This window comes from Galeopterus variegatus, unplaced genomic scaffold (assembly GCF_000696425.1).
Source record: "Galeopterus variegatus unplaced genomic scaffold, G_variegatus-3.0.2 Scaffold260, whole genome shotgun sequence".
NCBI lineage: Eukaryota > Metazoa > Chordata > Mammalia > Dermoptera > Cynocephalidae > Galeopterus > Galeopterus variegatus.
In genome coordinates this window covers 201,123-219,058 of record NW_007726371.1, presented here as the reverse complement: position 1 = coordinate 219,058, position 17,936 = coordinate 201,123, and the positions used below count along the sequence as shown (strand labels likewise).

Here is a 17,936-nt window from a genome sequence, read left to right as displayed (position 1 = left end):
GCGCCGCGGCCCGGCCGAGGGTTCGGATCCCATGTGGAGACCGGTTCCCACTCACTGGCTGAGCTCGGTGCGGGCGCAACACCGAGGGTTGCGATCCCGTTACCGGTCAGTAAAAAAGACAAAAAGGAATAAAAAAAAAAGAAGTCCAATTGTCCAATTTATCATTTTATTTTTGTTCCTCCCTTCCTTCCTCCCCCCTCTCTCTCTCTTTATGGTGATCTGCTCAAGAAATCTTTGCCTATTCCAAGATTCTGGGTTTAGGTCTATGATCCATCTTAAATTAGTTTTTGTGTTTGGACTGAGATAGTGATCAAAGTTCTTTATTTTCATAGAGATATTTGGTGTTCCAGCAACAATTGTTTTTAAAAAGCTTTCCTTTCTCCAATGAAGAATTTTGTAACTTGGTGGAAAATTAACTGACTACATATGTGTGCATATATTTTCGGACTCTATTCTGTTTCATTCACTTGTTAGTGTACTCTAATGCCAGTACTACACACTCTTGATTATCATAGCTCTAGAGTAAGTCCTGAAGTCAAGAGTTTGTACATTTCCTGTATTTCTTGATTATTCTTATTAGAGATTTATTAAATTTATTACTTTATTTTCAAAGAACAAATTTTGACTTTGTTAATTTGTAAGCCTCTCCAACTTGTTCTTTTGCAAGATTGTTTTGAATATTGTAAGTCCTTTTTATTTTCAATAAATCTTAGAAGCAACTTGTCTATGACTTCAATAAAGTCTTCTGGAATTTTTGATGGGGATTGGAATAAATTTATAAATAAATTTAGGTAAAATAGACATCTTAACAATATCGAGTCTTCCAATCCATTAATGTGGTATATATCTCCATTTATGTAGGGTTTTTTTTTACTTTTCTTGTCAAAGTTTTGATGCTGTTGTACAACATTGAGTATAAATGGTGAGGGCAGGCATTTTTGCCTTGTTTCTGGCCCTCGAAGAAAAGGATTCAGTGTTTTACTCTTAGGTTTGATGTTACCTGAAGGTTTTTCACAAGTTTCTTCTATTTCTGATTTTCTGTGAAATTTTTTTATCATGAAGAAGTTTTATATTTTTTCAAACACTTTTTTTGCTACCTATTGGAATGATTGTTTGGTTTTGCTCTTTTATTCTTTTAATATGGTGAATGACATTCTTTTTAAAGAAATATTAAACAAATCTTAATATCCCTGGGAATAATTCAACTTGATCATAATACACTATCCTTTTTATATATTGCTAGATAATATTTGCTAATATTTTTAAAGGATATTTGCATCTATATTTATGAGGAGGATTGGTCTATAATTTTCTTTTAGTGTTGGTCAGGTTTATGTATCAGGGTTAGGTTTGGCTCCATAAAACAAGTTTAAAAGACTTTCTCTATTTTCTGAAAGAGTTTGTGTAATATTGATATTATTTATTATTTAAATTTTTAATAAATTTCCTCAGTAAAATCATCTGGTCCTAGGATTTTCTTTGTGGAGATATTTTTGAAAACAATTTGATTTCTTTGATAAATATACCCTTATTAGGATTTTTATTTTGAATTGTGCGAGCTTAACAGGTTGGGTTTTTCAAGAAACTTTGATGTTTCTTTAAGTTGTTGGCTTTATTAGCATAAAGTTGATTATAAATTCCTTTATTATCTTATTGAAGTCTATAAGATGTGTAGTGATACCATTTATTTCATTCCTGATATTTATAATTTGTACTTTTTCTCTATTTCTTGATTAGTCCTATTAGAGATTTATCAAATCTATTACTTTATTTTCAAAGAACAAAGTTTTGACTTTGTTAATTTTATTTCCTTTTTGTCTATTTTCTTTTTTTTATCAGTTATGAATATTCATGAGATACAAAGCTGATTGTCACCCCTCGTGCCCAAGATGTGATTGCCAGATTCATACTGGCAGCATACCCATTACCACAAATTGTATTTGTACCCTATGTCCCCCACCCAATTATCCCCAACCTCCCTCCCTCCCCCCATTTCCCCCCAACTCCACTTTGTAGACCAAGGTATGCTCTCTCCCTCTGCAAGTCCAATGCATGATTGTAGTCTTTTCGTTCCTTCTTTCTTTCTCCCTTAGCTCCCACTTATGTGTGAGTACATGTGGTATTTATCCCTCTGTGCTTTGCTTATTTCACTCAACATAAGTTTATCCAGGCTCATCCATGTTGTTGTAAATGTTAGAATTTCATTCTTTTTTATGGCAGAGTAGTATTCTATGGTGTATATATACCACATTTTCCTTATCCTGTCATCCATCAATGGACATTTAAGTTGGTTCCATGTCTTGGGTATTATAAACAGAGCTTCAATGAACATGGGAATGCAGGTATCCTTTCAACATGATGATGTCAATTCCTCTGGGTATATACCAAGAAATGGGATTGCTGGATTATATGGTAGTTCTATCTGTAGTTGTTTGAGAAATCTTCATACCGTTTTTCATAGCGGTTGTACTAATTTACAGTCCCACCAACGGTGCAGGAGCACTCCCTTCTTTCCACACCCTTGCCAGCCTTTGTTATTCCCTGTCTTTTTGATTATAGCCAGTCTAACTGGGGAGAGGTGGTATCTCATTGTAGTTTTAATTTGCATTTTCCTGATGACTAGTGATGTTGAGCATTTTTTCATGTACCTGTTGGCCAGTTGTATGTCTTTCTTTGAAAAATGTCTGTTCAGCTCCTTTGTCCATTTTTTAATTGGGTTAATTGGTTTTTCACTGTGTAATTGCTTGAGTTCCTTGTATATTATGGATATTAATCCCCCAGATGCATAGTTAGCAAACATTTTTTTCTCCCACTCTGTAGTTTGTCGTTTCACTCTGTTGATTGTTTCCTTTGCTGTGCAGAAGCTTTTTAGTTTGATATAGTCCCATTTGTTTATTTTTTTTTTTACTGCTTGTGCTTTTGGGCTCATGTTCATTATGACTATGCCCAGAACTAACTGCTGAAGTGTTTCATCTATATTTTCCCTTAGTATTTTTACAGTTTCAGGTCTTATACTTAAGTCTTTAATCCATTTTGAGTTGATTTTGGTCTATAGTGAGATGTATGGGTCTAATTTCATTCTTCTATGTATGGATATCCAGTTTTCCTAGCACCATTTGCTGAAGAGGCAGTCTTTTCCCCACTGTGAAAACTTGGTGCCTTTGTCAAAGACCAGATGGCTGTAGGTGTATGGGTTGATTTCTGGGTTCTCTATTTTATTCCACTGCTCCATGTGTCTGTTTTTATGCCAGTACCATGCTGCTTTGGTTATTATAGCTTTGTAGTATAGTTTAAAGTCAGGTAATGTTATGCCTCCAGCTTTATTATTTTGCTCAGAATTGCTGTGGCTATTCATGGCCTTTTGTAATTCCATATAAATGTTAAGATAGGTTTTCCCATTTCAGAGAAAAATGTCATCGGAATTTTAATGGGAATTGCATTGAATTTGTATATCACTGTGGGTGATGGACATTTTCACAATGAAGATTCTTCCAATCCAAGAGCATGGGATATCTTTCCATCTTCTTGTATCCTCTTTAATTTCTCTCAACAGTGGTTTGTAGTTCTCATTGTAGAGATTTTTCACATCCTGATTAACTTTATTCCTAGGTATTTTATTTTTTTTTTGGCAGCTAATGTTAATGGGCTGGCTTTCTTGATTTCTTTTTCTGCACATTCACTGTTGGAGTATAGAAATTCTACTGGTTTTTATGTGTTGATTTTGTATCCTGGAATTTGGCTGAAATCACTTATCAACTCTAAGGGTTTTTTTTGTAGAGGCTTTAGGCTGTTCAGTATATAGGATCATATCATATGCAAACAGGGACAGTTTGACTTCATCATTTCCCGTCTGGATGCCCTTTATTTCCTTCTCCACTCTGATTGCTCTGGCTAGTACTTCTAACTCTATGTTAAATAGGAGTGGTGAAAGTGGGCATCCTTGTGTAGTTCTTGTTCTTAAGGGAAGAGCTTTCAGCTTTTCCCCATTCAGGATGATATTGGCAGTAGGCTTTTCATATATGGCTTTAATCGGTTGAGACACTTTCCATCTATACCAAACTTGTAGAGAGTCTTTATCATAAATGAATGATGAATTTTGTCAAATGCTTTTTCAGCGTCTATAGAGATGATCATGGGGTTTTTGTGTTTGTTTTTATTGATGTGGTGTATCACATTTATTGATTTGAGTATGTTAAACCAACCCTGCATCACTGGGATGAATCCCACTTGATCATGGTGGATAGTTTTGTGTATGTGTTGCTGTATTCTGTTAGCTAGTATTTTATTGAGGATTTTTGCATTTATATTCATCACGGATATTGGCCTGTAGTTTTCTATTTTTGATATATCTTTGTCTGGTTTTGGTATCAGGGTGATGTTTGCATCATCGAGTGAATTTGGGCAAATGGCCTCTGTTTCAATCTTTTGGAATAGTTTGTAGAGATCTGGTATCAATTCCTCCTTGAAGGCTTGATAGAACTCTGCAGTGAACCCATCCTGTCCTGGGCTTTTCTTTGTTGGGAGCCTTCTGATAACAGCTTCAATCTCTTTTATTGCTATTGGTCTGTTCAGATTTTCTGTATCTTCTTGGCTCAGTTTTGGTAGTTTGCATGTGTCCAGAAATTCAACCATTTCCTCCAGATTTAAAATTTGTTGGTATATAGTTGTTTATAGTAGTCTCTAATGAATCCTTGTATTTCTGAGGTATCAGTTGTAATATCACCTTTTTCATTTCTAATTTTTGGTATTTGGGTCTTCTCTCTTCTTTTTTTAGTTAGCCTTGCTAAAGGTTTGTCAATTTTATTTAACTTTTCAAAAAAACACCTTTTTGTTTCATTGATCTTTTGTATAATTTTTTAGGGTTTCTATTTCATTTAGTTCTACTCTGATCTTAATGATTTCTTTCCGTCTACTAACTTTGGGTTTGGATTGTTCTTGTTTTTCTAGTTCTTTAAGGTGAAGTGTTAGGTTGTTTATTTGCCATCTTTCCATTCTTCTGAAGTAAGCATTTAATGTGATAAATTTCCCCCTTAATACTGCTTTTGCAGTATCCCACAGGTTTGGGTATGAGGTGTCATTATTTTTATTAGTTTCAAGAAATTTTTTGATTTCCTGTTTGCTTTCTTCTTGGACACATATGTCATTAAGTAGAATGTTGTTTAATTTCTATATGTTTGTATAGTTTCCAGAATTTCATTTGTTATTGATTTCTAATTTTAATCCATTGTGATCTAAAAAAAACCATGGAATAATTCCAATTTTTAAAAATTTGTTGAGACTTGATTTGTGGCCTAACATGTGGTCTATCCTGGAGAATGTTCCATGTACTGATGAGAAGAATGAATATCCTGAGGTTGTTGGATGGAATGTTCTGTTGATATCTGCCAAGTGCAATTGGTCGAAGGTGTTGTTTAGATCTTATGTTTCTCTGTTGACTTTTTTGCCTAGATGATCTGTCCAATGTTGAGAGTCGGGTGTTCAGGTCCCCTGCTATTATGGTGTTAGTGTCCATTTCATTCTATAGATCAAATAGTGTTTGCTTTATAAATCTGGCTTCTCTGACCTTGGGTGTTTTTATCCTTATGATTGTTATGTCTTCTTGATCGATAGATCCTTTTATCATTATATAGTGGAATTCTTTATCTCTTTTTATGGTTTTTGCTCTAAGTTTATTTTATCTGATATACAAATAGCCACTCCAGCTTGTTTTCATTTCCTTTTGCATGGTATATCTTTTTCCATCCTTTCACTCTTAGTGTATATGTGTCTTTACAGGTGAGGTGAGTCTCTTGAAGGCAGCATATTGTTGGGTCCATCTTTTTAATCCAGTCAGTCAGTCTGTGTCTTTTGAGTGGGGAGTTTAATCCCTTTACCCTTATAGTTATTTTTGAAGGGTGTTGATTAACTCCTAGCATTTTATTGATTTTTGTTTAGATGTCTTAAGTATCTTTTGTTCCTTTCTTTCTGATTTTCTGTTTGTCTTCTGTGTTTGTTGGTTTCTTGGGGTGGTACATAAACTATTTTTTCTCTTTATTGTTAGCATGTTTATTTTACTGGTAGGTTTTGTTCTTTCTTGTGTATTCATGGCAGTGATGGTTTTTTCAGGTATCAAATCCAGTACTCCCTTGAGAATTTGTCGTAAGGCTGGTCAGGTGGTAGTGAACATTGCAGTTTTTGTTTGTCTGAGTTATATACTATTTGTCCTTCATTTTGGAAGGATAGCCTTGCTGTGTAAAGTATTCTTGGGTGGTAAATTTTGTTCTTTAGTATTTTAAATATATCGTCCCATTCTTTTCCAGCTTTTAGGGTTTCTGATGAAAAGTCTGATGTTAGTCTGATTGGGGCTCTCTTATAGGTGACTTGCCACTTCTCTCTTGCAGCTTTTAAGATTCTCTCTTTGTCTTTGAGTTTTGCCAGTTTGACTATAACATGTCTTGGAGAGGACCTTTTTGGGTTGAATATGTTTGGGGATCTTTGGGCCTCCTGAGTCTGAAGATCTGTGACTTTCCCTACACCTGGGAAGTTTTCTGCTGTTATTTTGTTGAATATGTTTTCAATGCCATTTACTTTTTCTTCCCCTTCTGTAATACCCATGATTCAGATATTTGAGTGCTTGATGTTGTCTCTTACCTCTCTTAGTTTTTCTTTAATTTTCTAAATTCTTTTTTCTAGTCTGCCCATGTTAATTCAAACAGCCTGTCTTCAAGGTCAGAAATTCTCCCTTCTGCTTGTTCTGGCCTGCTGGTTATACTCTCTGTTGTGTTTTTTATTTTGTTGAATGAATCCTTCTGCTCCACAAACTCTGCTATGTTCTTTTTCAGGGCATTTATTTCTTTGTACATTTCTTCTTTCAGATCCTGTATATCTTTTCTCATTTCATTGTGTTGTTTGAGTTTTCTTGTATCTCATTTAGTTTCCTTAGAATTGTTGCTTTAAATTCCTTGTTAGTCATTTCAGGGACTTCCTGTTCTATAAGATCTAGAGCTTGAGAGTTAGTATTTTCCTTTGGTGGTGATGTACTTTCTTGATTTTTCATATTTCTGGTATCTTTCCTTTGGTGTTTAGTTATTGTGGCAGGGGGTGTCACGGTCTACTCATTCCACCCTGATGTCTGGCCTGGATCCTGAATGGATTGCCAATTCTGGGTGGCAGGGACTAGCCTGGGCTGGGGATCCTGCAGTGCCTGCCTGTTCTGGAACCGCTGACTTGGGGCATGTGGGCCCAGCAGCTCTCAGGCCTCTTTTGGTGGTGGGCACTGGCCTGGGGGTCCCATTGCTCCTGCCTGTTCTGGCATGGCTGACTTGGGGCGTGTGGGCCTGGCAGCTCCTGGGCCTCTGTATGCAGTGTGGACTGACCTGGGCTGGGTGCCCCACAGCTCCTGCCTCTCCCAGCATGGCTGTCTTGGGTCATGTGGGCCTGGCAGCTCTCAGGCCTGTCTGGGCAGCAGGCGCTGGCCTGGGTTGGGGGTCCCACTGCACATGGCTCCTGCCTGTTCTGGGACTGTTGTCAGGCCTCCTGTTGTTACTTTTTTTAAATTGATTGATTTGTGGGAGAGAGTGATGCTAGGAACCATCTACTCCGCCATCTTGACCGGAACCCTTCAGTATGTTAAACCTAGAGAAGCCTGAAAAGTAGTTCTCTGACTTTGGATCTCTACTTTCTAATTCTGTGAATTTCTTCTTCATATACTTTGAAGCTCTATTATTAAGTACATACATATTGGTATGCTGGTAAATGTTTAACAACAGACTTTCTAAAAAGTACCTAATTTGGAGCACTTTCTGATTTCTGTGCTGTAAATACCTCCATTGTGACTCATTTTGAGACTGCCCATGTGATGTCATTAAACATGGATTTGGTAAGAAATATGCAAAATCTGCCTCTTATGATCCAGTCTGAGCCACCTCCAGCACACCACTGCAAATACACATTTATAATTGTTATGTCTTTATTCTTTTACCATTATAAAGTACCCCTCTTTATCTCTGGTAGTACTTATTTTTTTGATTTCTATTTTGTCCAATAATAATATAGTCACTCTAGTTTTCTTATTAGTTTTTGCATGGTTTATTTTTTTTTCCCTATCCTTTTACTCTCAATCTATTTGTGTTTCTGGATTTAATGTTCATCTCTTTTAGGCAGCATACATTTGGTTCTTACTACCTGCCCCCCCCTTCATTCTGCAATCTCTGTCTCCTAATCGGAGGTGTTAGTCCATTTACATTTAAGGCACTATTGATACAGCTGAAGTTTTGGTTTTCTATTTTGCTGTTTGTCTTCTATTTTTCTCATCTGTGACTCTTTCTGTTCTTTTGTTTCTCCTTTCCTGCCTTCCTTTTGACTAAAAATGTTTTTTGAGTATTCCATTTTGCTTCCTATATTGGTGTTTCAGCTATAACTCTTTGAATTTTTTACTGGTTGTTCTAGGAATTACTATATGCATCTTGAACTTACCACAATTTACTTAGAGTTAATATTAGACTATTTTACTTAAAATATAGGAAATTTGTAACAGTATTGTTCCATTCACCTTGCCTGCTATTCTTTGCTCTATTGTTGTAATATATATTACCTCTGCATATATTATAGGTCTCATAATATAGTGTTAGAATTTATTTTAAACATTCACATATTTCATAGAAATTGAGAGAATAAAATAAAAATACGTTCTCTTACATTTATCAACACATTTACTATTTCTGATAGCTTTCATTCTTTCCTAATAGAGCCAAGTGACCATATAGCATCATTTATCTCCATTCTGAAAATCTTCCTTTAAGCATTACTTTTATTGCAGGTCTGCTGATGATAAATTTTCTCAATTTTTGTCTATTTGATAATATCTTCAATTCTGAAGGATACTTTTGCTGGATACAGAATTATGTGCTGACAGCTGTTTTATTTTCTTTTGGCATTTTAAAGATGCCATTCAATTATTTTCTACATTACTTTGTTTCTCATGAGAAGTCAGCCATTATTCATTCCTCTGTATGTAATGTGTGCTATTTTTCTCTGACTACCTTAAAAAGTTTACTTCATCTCTAGATTTCAAGACTTTGACTATTATATGTCTAGGTTCAGTTTTTTTTTTTTTTAATTTAACCTACTTGAGGTTCATTAAGCCTCGTGGATCTTTAAGTTAGTCTTTTTTATTACTGAAACATAATTGATTATATACGTTTGTGAGGTACAGAGTTGACTATTGGTATTTGTGTACAATATGTTTTAAGTTCATCTATGGATTGCAGGAGTTTGGTTATGATATATCTGTGGGTTTTTTTTTTTTGTGTGTGTGTGTGTGTGTGTGTTTATCCCATTTAGGGTTCAGCGAACTTCTTAGAATTTAAAGTTGATGCATTTCACCAAATCCATCAAGGTTTTGGCCAAAATTTCTCAAAATATTTTTCTGTCTCATTTTCTCTTATATGCTTCTGGGATTCAAGTTACATATATGTTAGACTATTTGATCTTGTCCCACTGATCCCTGAGATTCTATTTGTTTTCAATCATTTTCTCTCTGTCCTTTAGATTTGAGTATTTTTTTTTTTTTAGATTGGAGTATTTTTTATGAAACTTTCCTCAAGTTCATTACTCTTCTGGCATTGCCTAAACATGCCTAGTGAATTTTTCACTTCAATCATTATATTTTCCATCTATAGAATTTCCATTTACTTATACTTATAGTTTCTGTTTTTCTGCTGATCTTCCATACCTATATATTCATTTTGCATATATTGTCCTTTAAGTCCTCAAATATGTTTATAATATCTATGTTAAAGTCCTTTTTCTGATGATTGCAATATTTGCGTCATCTCAGGTTTGATTTCTACTGACCTTTTTTCTTTTTTTGAGTATGTGTCATAATTTCCTGATTCTTTGCACATCTAAGGCTTTTGGTTGATTACTTAATATTATGAATTATTTTAGAAGCTCTGGATTCTGTTGTGTTGCTCTGAAGAATTATTTTTTGTTCTTGTAGACAAACACAAATTTTACCCATTTTATTGCCTTTCAGGTTTAGCTTTACCTTCATTTCTGCTTTTGGTCACTCTCCACTGCCTTCAAATTTTTTTTTTTCTTCTTCTAAATTTGGTCCCTATTTTACAGATTTTTTTGTCTATTGATTATTTAAAGACATTCTTCCATTGTCTTCTGACTTCCTTTGTTTCTGCCTCTTCAAATATCTAATTTCTTCATTGTATGCTAGACATTTTATATTTTAAAAAAAAAACAAAACAAAAGTGTAGAGGCTCCAGGTGATATGTTGTACCAGTGAGGTTTTACTCTTTTTATTTGTTAGATGGATAGGGTAAAGAACTAATCACATTAATCTAATCAGAGATTGAGCTGGATTGAAGCTATGCTACAGTTTTAGTTAGATTCAATCCACCTTTAGTTTTACTCTGTTTCTCAGGCCCCCATAGAGCCTATAGAGCTTTACATACTCCACTTTGAAAGATTAGGGTATTCAGACCACACTTCAGAGCCTTTGGTCTTTACTCGTTTGTCTATACTCTCAACCCTTGCTGCTTCCATATTTGGTAAATATCTTGGGGAAGAGACCAGTCACATGTTTGTGGCAGACCTTATTCCTCCAGTGAAATTTGTTTTCTTTTTTTTTTCCTTTTTGTCTTTTTTTACTGACTGGTAACGGGATCGCAACCCTCGGTGTCGTGCCCGTACCGGGGACCGGCAACGGTATTGCAACCCTCGATGTCGTGCCCGCACTGCGCTCAGCCAGTGAGCGGGAACCGGTCTCCACATGGGATCCGAACCCTCGGCGGGAGCGCCGCCGTGCTCCCAAGCGGCGCACTCTCCAGTGCGCCACCGGGCCGGCCCGAAATTTGTTTTCTAAATATTAGGAGACTACAGGAGATTTTAGCCCATCTTATAGAAGCTTTTCTAGTCTCCTCTATAGCCCCCAAACTCAGAAAACATACTGTGGGGGAAAACCAGCTCACATTGAGGTTTTCTGAAGTTTATTAATTGTAATGCCAGTCTTCCAGAATTGTCAAAAGCATTGCTGATTTTCGCTTTTCCTCAGCAAAGTCATTCTGCTAGGCTATGCCCAATCTTTAGTTTGTGCCAAGAATTAGCAATGTCCCTAGGGAAGAAAATGATTGGCAATAGCCTCATTATCTTAGAAGGGTTCTTGCCTCTGTGAATTTTAAGTCTTTTTTTGTTGGTTAGAGTGTGGTGTTGATAACGCCAAGGTCCAGGTTTCCATCCCTGTACTGGCCAGCTGCAAAAAAAAAAAAAAAAAAAAGAGAGAGAGAAGAAAAAGAAAAAATTGTGGAATCAAAAGTGGAGGTCTGCCATGACCTACTGCATCCTATTTGGTACTAAAAGTCCCTATAATCACTTTTAATGTAAAGAAAAAGCTGCTTAAAATGACTTATTGGATCCTGATTTGGCTTTACCCTGCCTCTTTATTCTTACCTCATCACCACATTTCCCTCAACCACTCTACTCAAACCACACTGGCTTTTATTCAGTCCCTAGACTGCCATGCTATTTCAACCCTTGGAAGAATATTTTTCTCTCCCTTCTTTGCATAGTTAACTTCATCCACCCTTTATCTCCAAGCTCAATTGTCACTTTCCAGGAAACCTCTCTCAACTTTTCTGATTGGTCAAAGCCCCAATTATACATACTCACGTTATGCACCTCTTCTCCATAGGACTTCTCAGAGTTGCAAGTTTATATTTATTTGTGTAATTATCTGATTAAAATAAGAGATTAGGGACCACGTAATATTTTGTTTACCATTTGTCCCCAGTCCTTAGCTCAGAGACACAAAGTGGGTACTCAATAAATGTTTGTTACATGAATAAGATATTGCTGGCAGGAAATGCAGCATCAAAAGTTTTTCAGTAGTACTTGGTTAGTATGCTGTATATGATCAATAACCTTAGGGTGGTAGTGGACAGGTTTATACCAGGATAGGAGTTCTTAAAAAATAGCTCTTTACAACAAAACAAAACAAAATACAGGAAACAGACATAAACAAACAGTTAGTCCATGGAGGTACAAAATCTTGTTGCCAAAATAAGTAGCAATGGCTTATATAGTTGGAAGGGAGCACTGATGTATAGAATGACATTGTCATAAGAGTGTCTATGCATACCCCTAGGATGGTGTTGCAGCTGCAGTAGAAGAGGGGAAGGTAGGGATTAATTCTGGTGTTATGATATCCCAGGAACATTTTCAAGAGTGTGAAGGAGTCTTTGAGATAATGTAGGCCAGTGTTTGACTCAGGAGCAGGTGTCTCTAGTTGTTATATGTTTAAAGTTTTCATATCAGATATGTGGCTAACAAAAATATTGGGAGAAAGGACACATTCAATTCTTGAACATTTGATGGTAGTCAGCTAGGTAGGTATTATGGAAGATGTGAAGTATATGTCTATCCAGTAAATGTTCATCTTGCTAAATCATCTCGCTAAAGCAGGTATTCTAAATATTCTCCGTGTCCTGGGGTTGTTCAGAATCTTAGTGGGACACAACTGCTTCCTGAGGACAGATGATTGTAAAGATCTGGCGAAGTTCTAGGCCTAAAATTTTCTCATGTTAGAACTTCTAGTGTAATGCTAGATGCTGTAACAAATAGACCCTCAAATATTTAATGTCTCAAACACAGAATAAATTTAATTTTCACCCAAGTAACAGTACAAAGTAGACATGCTTTGTTGGCAGGTGACTCCTTTCCAATATGATGATTCAAAGACCCAGGCTATGACCACTTAATGGCTATGCCATGTCTTAGGGCCTTGATATAATCTGCATTCATCCACAGAAGTGAGATATTAATGTGGAGCAGGGTATATTTGCTTCTTAAAAGCCTTAGCCTAGAAATGGCACATATTACTTCCTCTCACATTCTATTGCTTAGAATTCAGTCATATGGCTAAACTTAGCTCCAAGGGAGGCTGAAAAATGTGGATTAGCTTTTTCCCCCAGAAAAAAAGGAAATAGATTTGTGTTGCACAGCTAGAAGTCTCTGATATAACCACTTTGTACTTTGTCTTCCAACAGAGTCCCAGAGCCCAGTAGTTTTGGCTGCTTGGTTCGTAAGAGAATGGAACCTTAGAAGAAGGTGCCTATTTTTCTATGTGTGAGCTGAGATTTCATGTCTGCTTTAAATGATTTAGTTTGTACTGGACTAAGAGAATTGTCATGGGTGTCAAGCTTTTATGCTGAAAAAGTAACCTTGATGGCCAATACCTGCCACTCACACCAGGGGTAATTTAAACTTGGTTTGGATCACCTTGTTGGAGAAGCAAGCTTACATTCTAAGTTTCCCAGTGTACTCCATCTCAGTAAATGACCCACCATCCTCTCAATGCTCAAAATAGAATAATTCTTGATTTTATTTTTTCCTTCACTCCCTACACCAACAAGTCATGTGATATATAGCTCCAAAATATATATCAGATCTGCCCATTTTTGTTCAATCACACTGTTACCATTCTTAGCCTATATATATCTCTATGTGTCCGTATAAACATATTTGTATGGTAAGTTTCTGTAATCAATAATTTCTTAATGGTCAGATTTACCAGACCTCTGGGGTATTTATCACACTTTCCTCATCATGTGGTATTAATGATGTTGTTCTAAATAGGCTTTTTCCAGTTCTCTGGCCTCCCTCCTAAATCTTTATGCAGGTAGTTCTTCCTTTTCCCATCCTTTAAATGTTGATATTTCTTTTTCCTCTTTTTATTACATATGCTTTCCTTGGGTGATCTCATTTACTCCCATTGATTTAATCTACCATTTACATACTTACAGTTCCCAAGTCTATTTATTCTGGTCAGACCTCTTTTATGAACTCCAAACTCTGAAGGTACAACTGTTTTTGAAATAGTTCCACCTTGATGATCCATAGGTACCTCATTCTCAATATGTCTCAAAGTGATTTTATCAGCCTTATCTACCACCAAATTTGCTTTTCTATTTGTCTTATGTCAGATTCCCTAAAAACTGAGCCTGAGATGAAAATTCTTGTTCACATTACTTTTTGAGAGAATACTCTCAAGAAAAAAGAGTTAGGGAAGCAGGATAGGCAGGAGTAAAAGCTAAGCAAGTATTTGATCTCAGCTGGAGACTAGCAACAGTATGATCTTACGGGGAAAATATGGTGGAGCACAAATTATATTGTAAGTCCCACCTCGAGGCTAGGGAGCTGGACTTTTGTGATATTGCCAATCAGACAATTAGTGCCTGATGTCTGTGGGTGGGGCCTAGCCTCACAGGTAAGGTGGCTCATCTTTGGCTTGGGTTCTAAGACAGTTTTCCTGAGAATGGTATAGCTGTGAGTTATCAGTCAACATTTATAGCAGCTGGGGGATGCATGATGAAAGGGATATGGGTGGGGCACCAACACATTCAATGCTAAACCATCTCTGAATTCCTGTATTGATGTATAGAACCACCACCTACCTAAAAATCCGTGTAGAAATCTGGAAGTGACTATGGAATCCATTTTATCCATTTTATCTCTCTTATCCCCCATTTAATGGTAATAATAATAGATGATAATTATTGAGTATCCATAATATAAATTTCAAATTCCATAGCCTGGTTCTCAAAGCCCCATGGGATGTGGCTCCTGTTCATTTCTCCAGCCTGGTGTGTCATATTCTCTCACTTGCACTCTGTTCTGGCCACCCTAACTAAACCTGTTGCAGTTTCTTCAATATAACATGCTTTTATTCTCAGCCCTTCCCATCATGTCACCTTCTCTTGGTCAACTCTTTCTTGTCCTTCAAGACAGTTTAAATATTACCTCTTTAGGGAAGCCTTATCTGACCCCCTCCCCCTGGCTGAAGTAAATGCTTCACCTGAGCTCTTTAGGCATCCCATGCCCTCTTCCTTCAGAACACATTTCACAGTGAAATACAATTGTCAGTTTACTTGTCTATCACCCCTCGTTAAATGTGAGCTCTTTCAGGACAGTGATTTCATCTTGTTTATCTCTGCTTCTCTAGTATGCAGTCCAGTGCCTTCAACATTGTGAGTACACTCAAAATGCTTCTTGTATTAGTGAAAAAACGAATGATTGTAAAGGGAAAGTGTAGCCAAAAATTCTAGATGGTTCTTCTGAAACAAGTTTTGTAAACTCTGTCCTGATGTTTATGTAGGGGAATTATTTTAATAGGTGCTGGGTAGATGAGTATTCACAGAAGACAACCTATTCTACCTTTTACAGTACTAACCCTCTTTAGACCTCTTGAAGCACTGAGCTCCATTCCAGAGAGTCCCAAAGGAATTGGGAAGAAAGCCCCAGCTCCAGCATTCAGTATGCCAAAAGAGATCCCTCTCTAAAATTTCCTTCTCTGACCATTGCATTCATTTTCTATTGCTGCTGTAATAAATTAGCACAAACATAGTGGCTTAAAACAACACTGATTTATTATCTTACAGTTCTGTAGATCAAAAGTCTAGGCAGACTCAGCTGAGTGTTCTGCTTAGCATCTCACAAGTCTGAAGTCACTGTGTCAGTTGCACTGGGTTCTTATCTGGAGGCCTGTGGGGAACCCATTTCTGGGCTTGTTCAGGTTATCAGCAAAATTTAGTTGTAGGATTGGGATCCCCATTTCCTTTCTGGCCATCAGCTGAGAGCCATTCCCAGCTTCTAGAGACTTTTTACACATTCCTTGGTTCCTATCCTCTTTCCTCCATCTTCAAAGCCAACAATGGCATGTTGAGTCCTCATACATTGAATCTCTCTGACTTCCTCTTCTGCCCTCCACTTCTGTTTTTAAGGACTCATGTGCTTAGATTAGATCTATCCTGATAATCTCCTTTTTGCCATATAATATAACACAATCATAGGAGTACTGCTAGGGGCTGAAGACCATGGGGGCCAAATTTCTGCCTACCACAGCCATCAGTCATAAGGGTGAAGAGAAGTTTACATGTCTTCAACTCTAGTCCCCAGTTAACACACGACAGCTGTGACTCTACTCTCTCCCTTCCATTTCCAGATGAAGGACCTGCGTCATGAAAATATTAACCCTTTATTGGGCTTCTTCTATGATTCGGGGATGTTTGCCATTGTGACAGAATTCTGTTCCCGAAGGAGCCTAGAAGACATACTGACAAATCAGGATGTGAAACTTGACTGGATGTTTAAATCATCACTCCTACTGGATCTCATCAAGGTTAATGGAAAGACTGATGAAATCTTGAATTTTCCCTGTAGATTAGAACTTTAATGTTTTGAGATGCTTCATTTCACTCATATCATTGTGATCATTTCACTCCTCCACCTTCCTTCCAAAGGTCTGCCCCAGCACCCTTCTCACAGACCTTTTGTCCATATCTATTAAAAGGTTGGGATACAGAAACATTTTGCCTGCCCCACACCCTAATTTGAAGGCCAGATTCTTTTTTTTTTTACTTCTTGTTGCCCTTGAGCAGTCTTCTGCCTCAAGCAATCCTTTATTCTATCCCATTTCTCTGCTTTGTGGATTTGGGAAAGTGCTCAGTCACAAATTCTTTGGTGCTGCTTAACCCCACCTCCTAGCTTTCATCTTCTAAAAGGTGGCTCAGGCTAAAAATAGGTCTTCACATACCACAGGTGTGGATGTGGAATTCAGTGCACCTGGAAAGCCAAAAGATCATTGGTTCTATCAGGTAACACCTCCATTCTCTGAGCCAAGGACAACTTACAGCCAAGGGTGTTCATGAATAGGTCCATGGATGGGCCTCTGGGGAGCCCATGAACTCCATGGAATGATATGCAAATTGTGCATATGCGCATTTTTATGGGGCTGATCTGAATAATCAGTGGCTTGCTGAGCTTTCTGCATATTGATCACAGTCCTGACCTTTGTGTTGTGGCCTAACCCTTTTCAAGAGGGCTTGAAAAGGGAAGACATTATCTCATTCTGATTCTCTGTAAGATTGGTGTAATTAGCCTCCTTTAACAGGGGCTCAAAGGAGCTAAATGAGGTACACTTCGTTATACAGTGTCTGGCACACCTAGTAGGTACTCAATAAATATTTGTCAGCTATTAAGTGGCAGAGCTGATAATAGAACCCAAATCTCCTGATTCCTATTCTAGTACTGTTTGTATTTACCCCATAAGCAAAGCCCAGTGAGTTAAGGGAGAAGCTGCTAAATGACAATCCTCTCAGGCTCATGATGAATGAAACCCAATCATTAGACAACCTGGGGGAAATCTTGCCCACTGTAGACTCTGCCTGGAAGTACTGGAGTTAGGGTTAAGGTTAGGCAGTCTATCCAAGAGCACAAGATGTAAAGCATTCAAATACAAAGGGGTGTCGGGCTGCAAAGTAGAGCCAAGTACTTAAAAGGGCTCTTGGCATAAACAGTTCTAAAATGACTGCACTAGAATATGGATGTATTTATATGCAGAAAGATTAAACCCATCTGATTGAGAGTCCTAGTAGATCATATTTGAATGTCACATGGAGGCTGCCAAGCAAGCGAAGAGATCAGCAGTACTCAGTTTTCTTCTTTTTTATTGTCTATTTTTAATTGCAAAAAATAACAAATTAAATTAAAAATCAAAAGATATAAATATATAGAGAAAATACTGACATTTACTTAAACCTCTTTCTTCATGTCTTCCCCCCTCCCTCCCCAACCAAAGTTAATTACTACTAACAGTTTGGTGACCAGCCTTGTAATTCATTTCATATCTATTTACATACATTATAGATGACTTAAAAATATATATATATATTTGCTGTCACCTAGTTCTGCAGCTTATTATTTTTCACTTACTTTATGGCTTAGAGTATTTCCATATCAGTATGCACAGATCCATGTTATTCTTTTTAAGTGCTGCAGAATATTCCACAGTATGGAAATACCACGGTCTAGCTAGTCCCTTTTTGATAATTTCTGTATTTCCAATTATATAATATAAGCTTCAATGAGCATTCTTCTATTTGTCTCTTTGT

At 37.0% G+C, this 17,936-nt stretch overlaps 1 protein-coding gene across 1 annotated transcript in view; it reads left to right on the top strand.

The window, feature by feature from the left end:
* GUCY2F (guanylate cyclase 2F, retinal) overlaps window positions 1-17,936 on the top strand; it is a 109,948-nt gene that overhangs the window by 60,165 nt on the left and 31,847 nt on the right. The window contains exon 9 of the mRNA XM_008566663.1: window positions 15,989-16,165. Within this exon, the coding sequence (XP_008564885.1) occupies window positions 15,989-16,165 (177 nt within the window). The remainder of the gene's footprint in view (window positions 1-15,988; window positions 16,166-17,936) is intronic.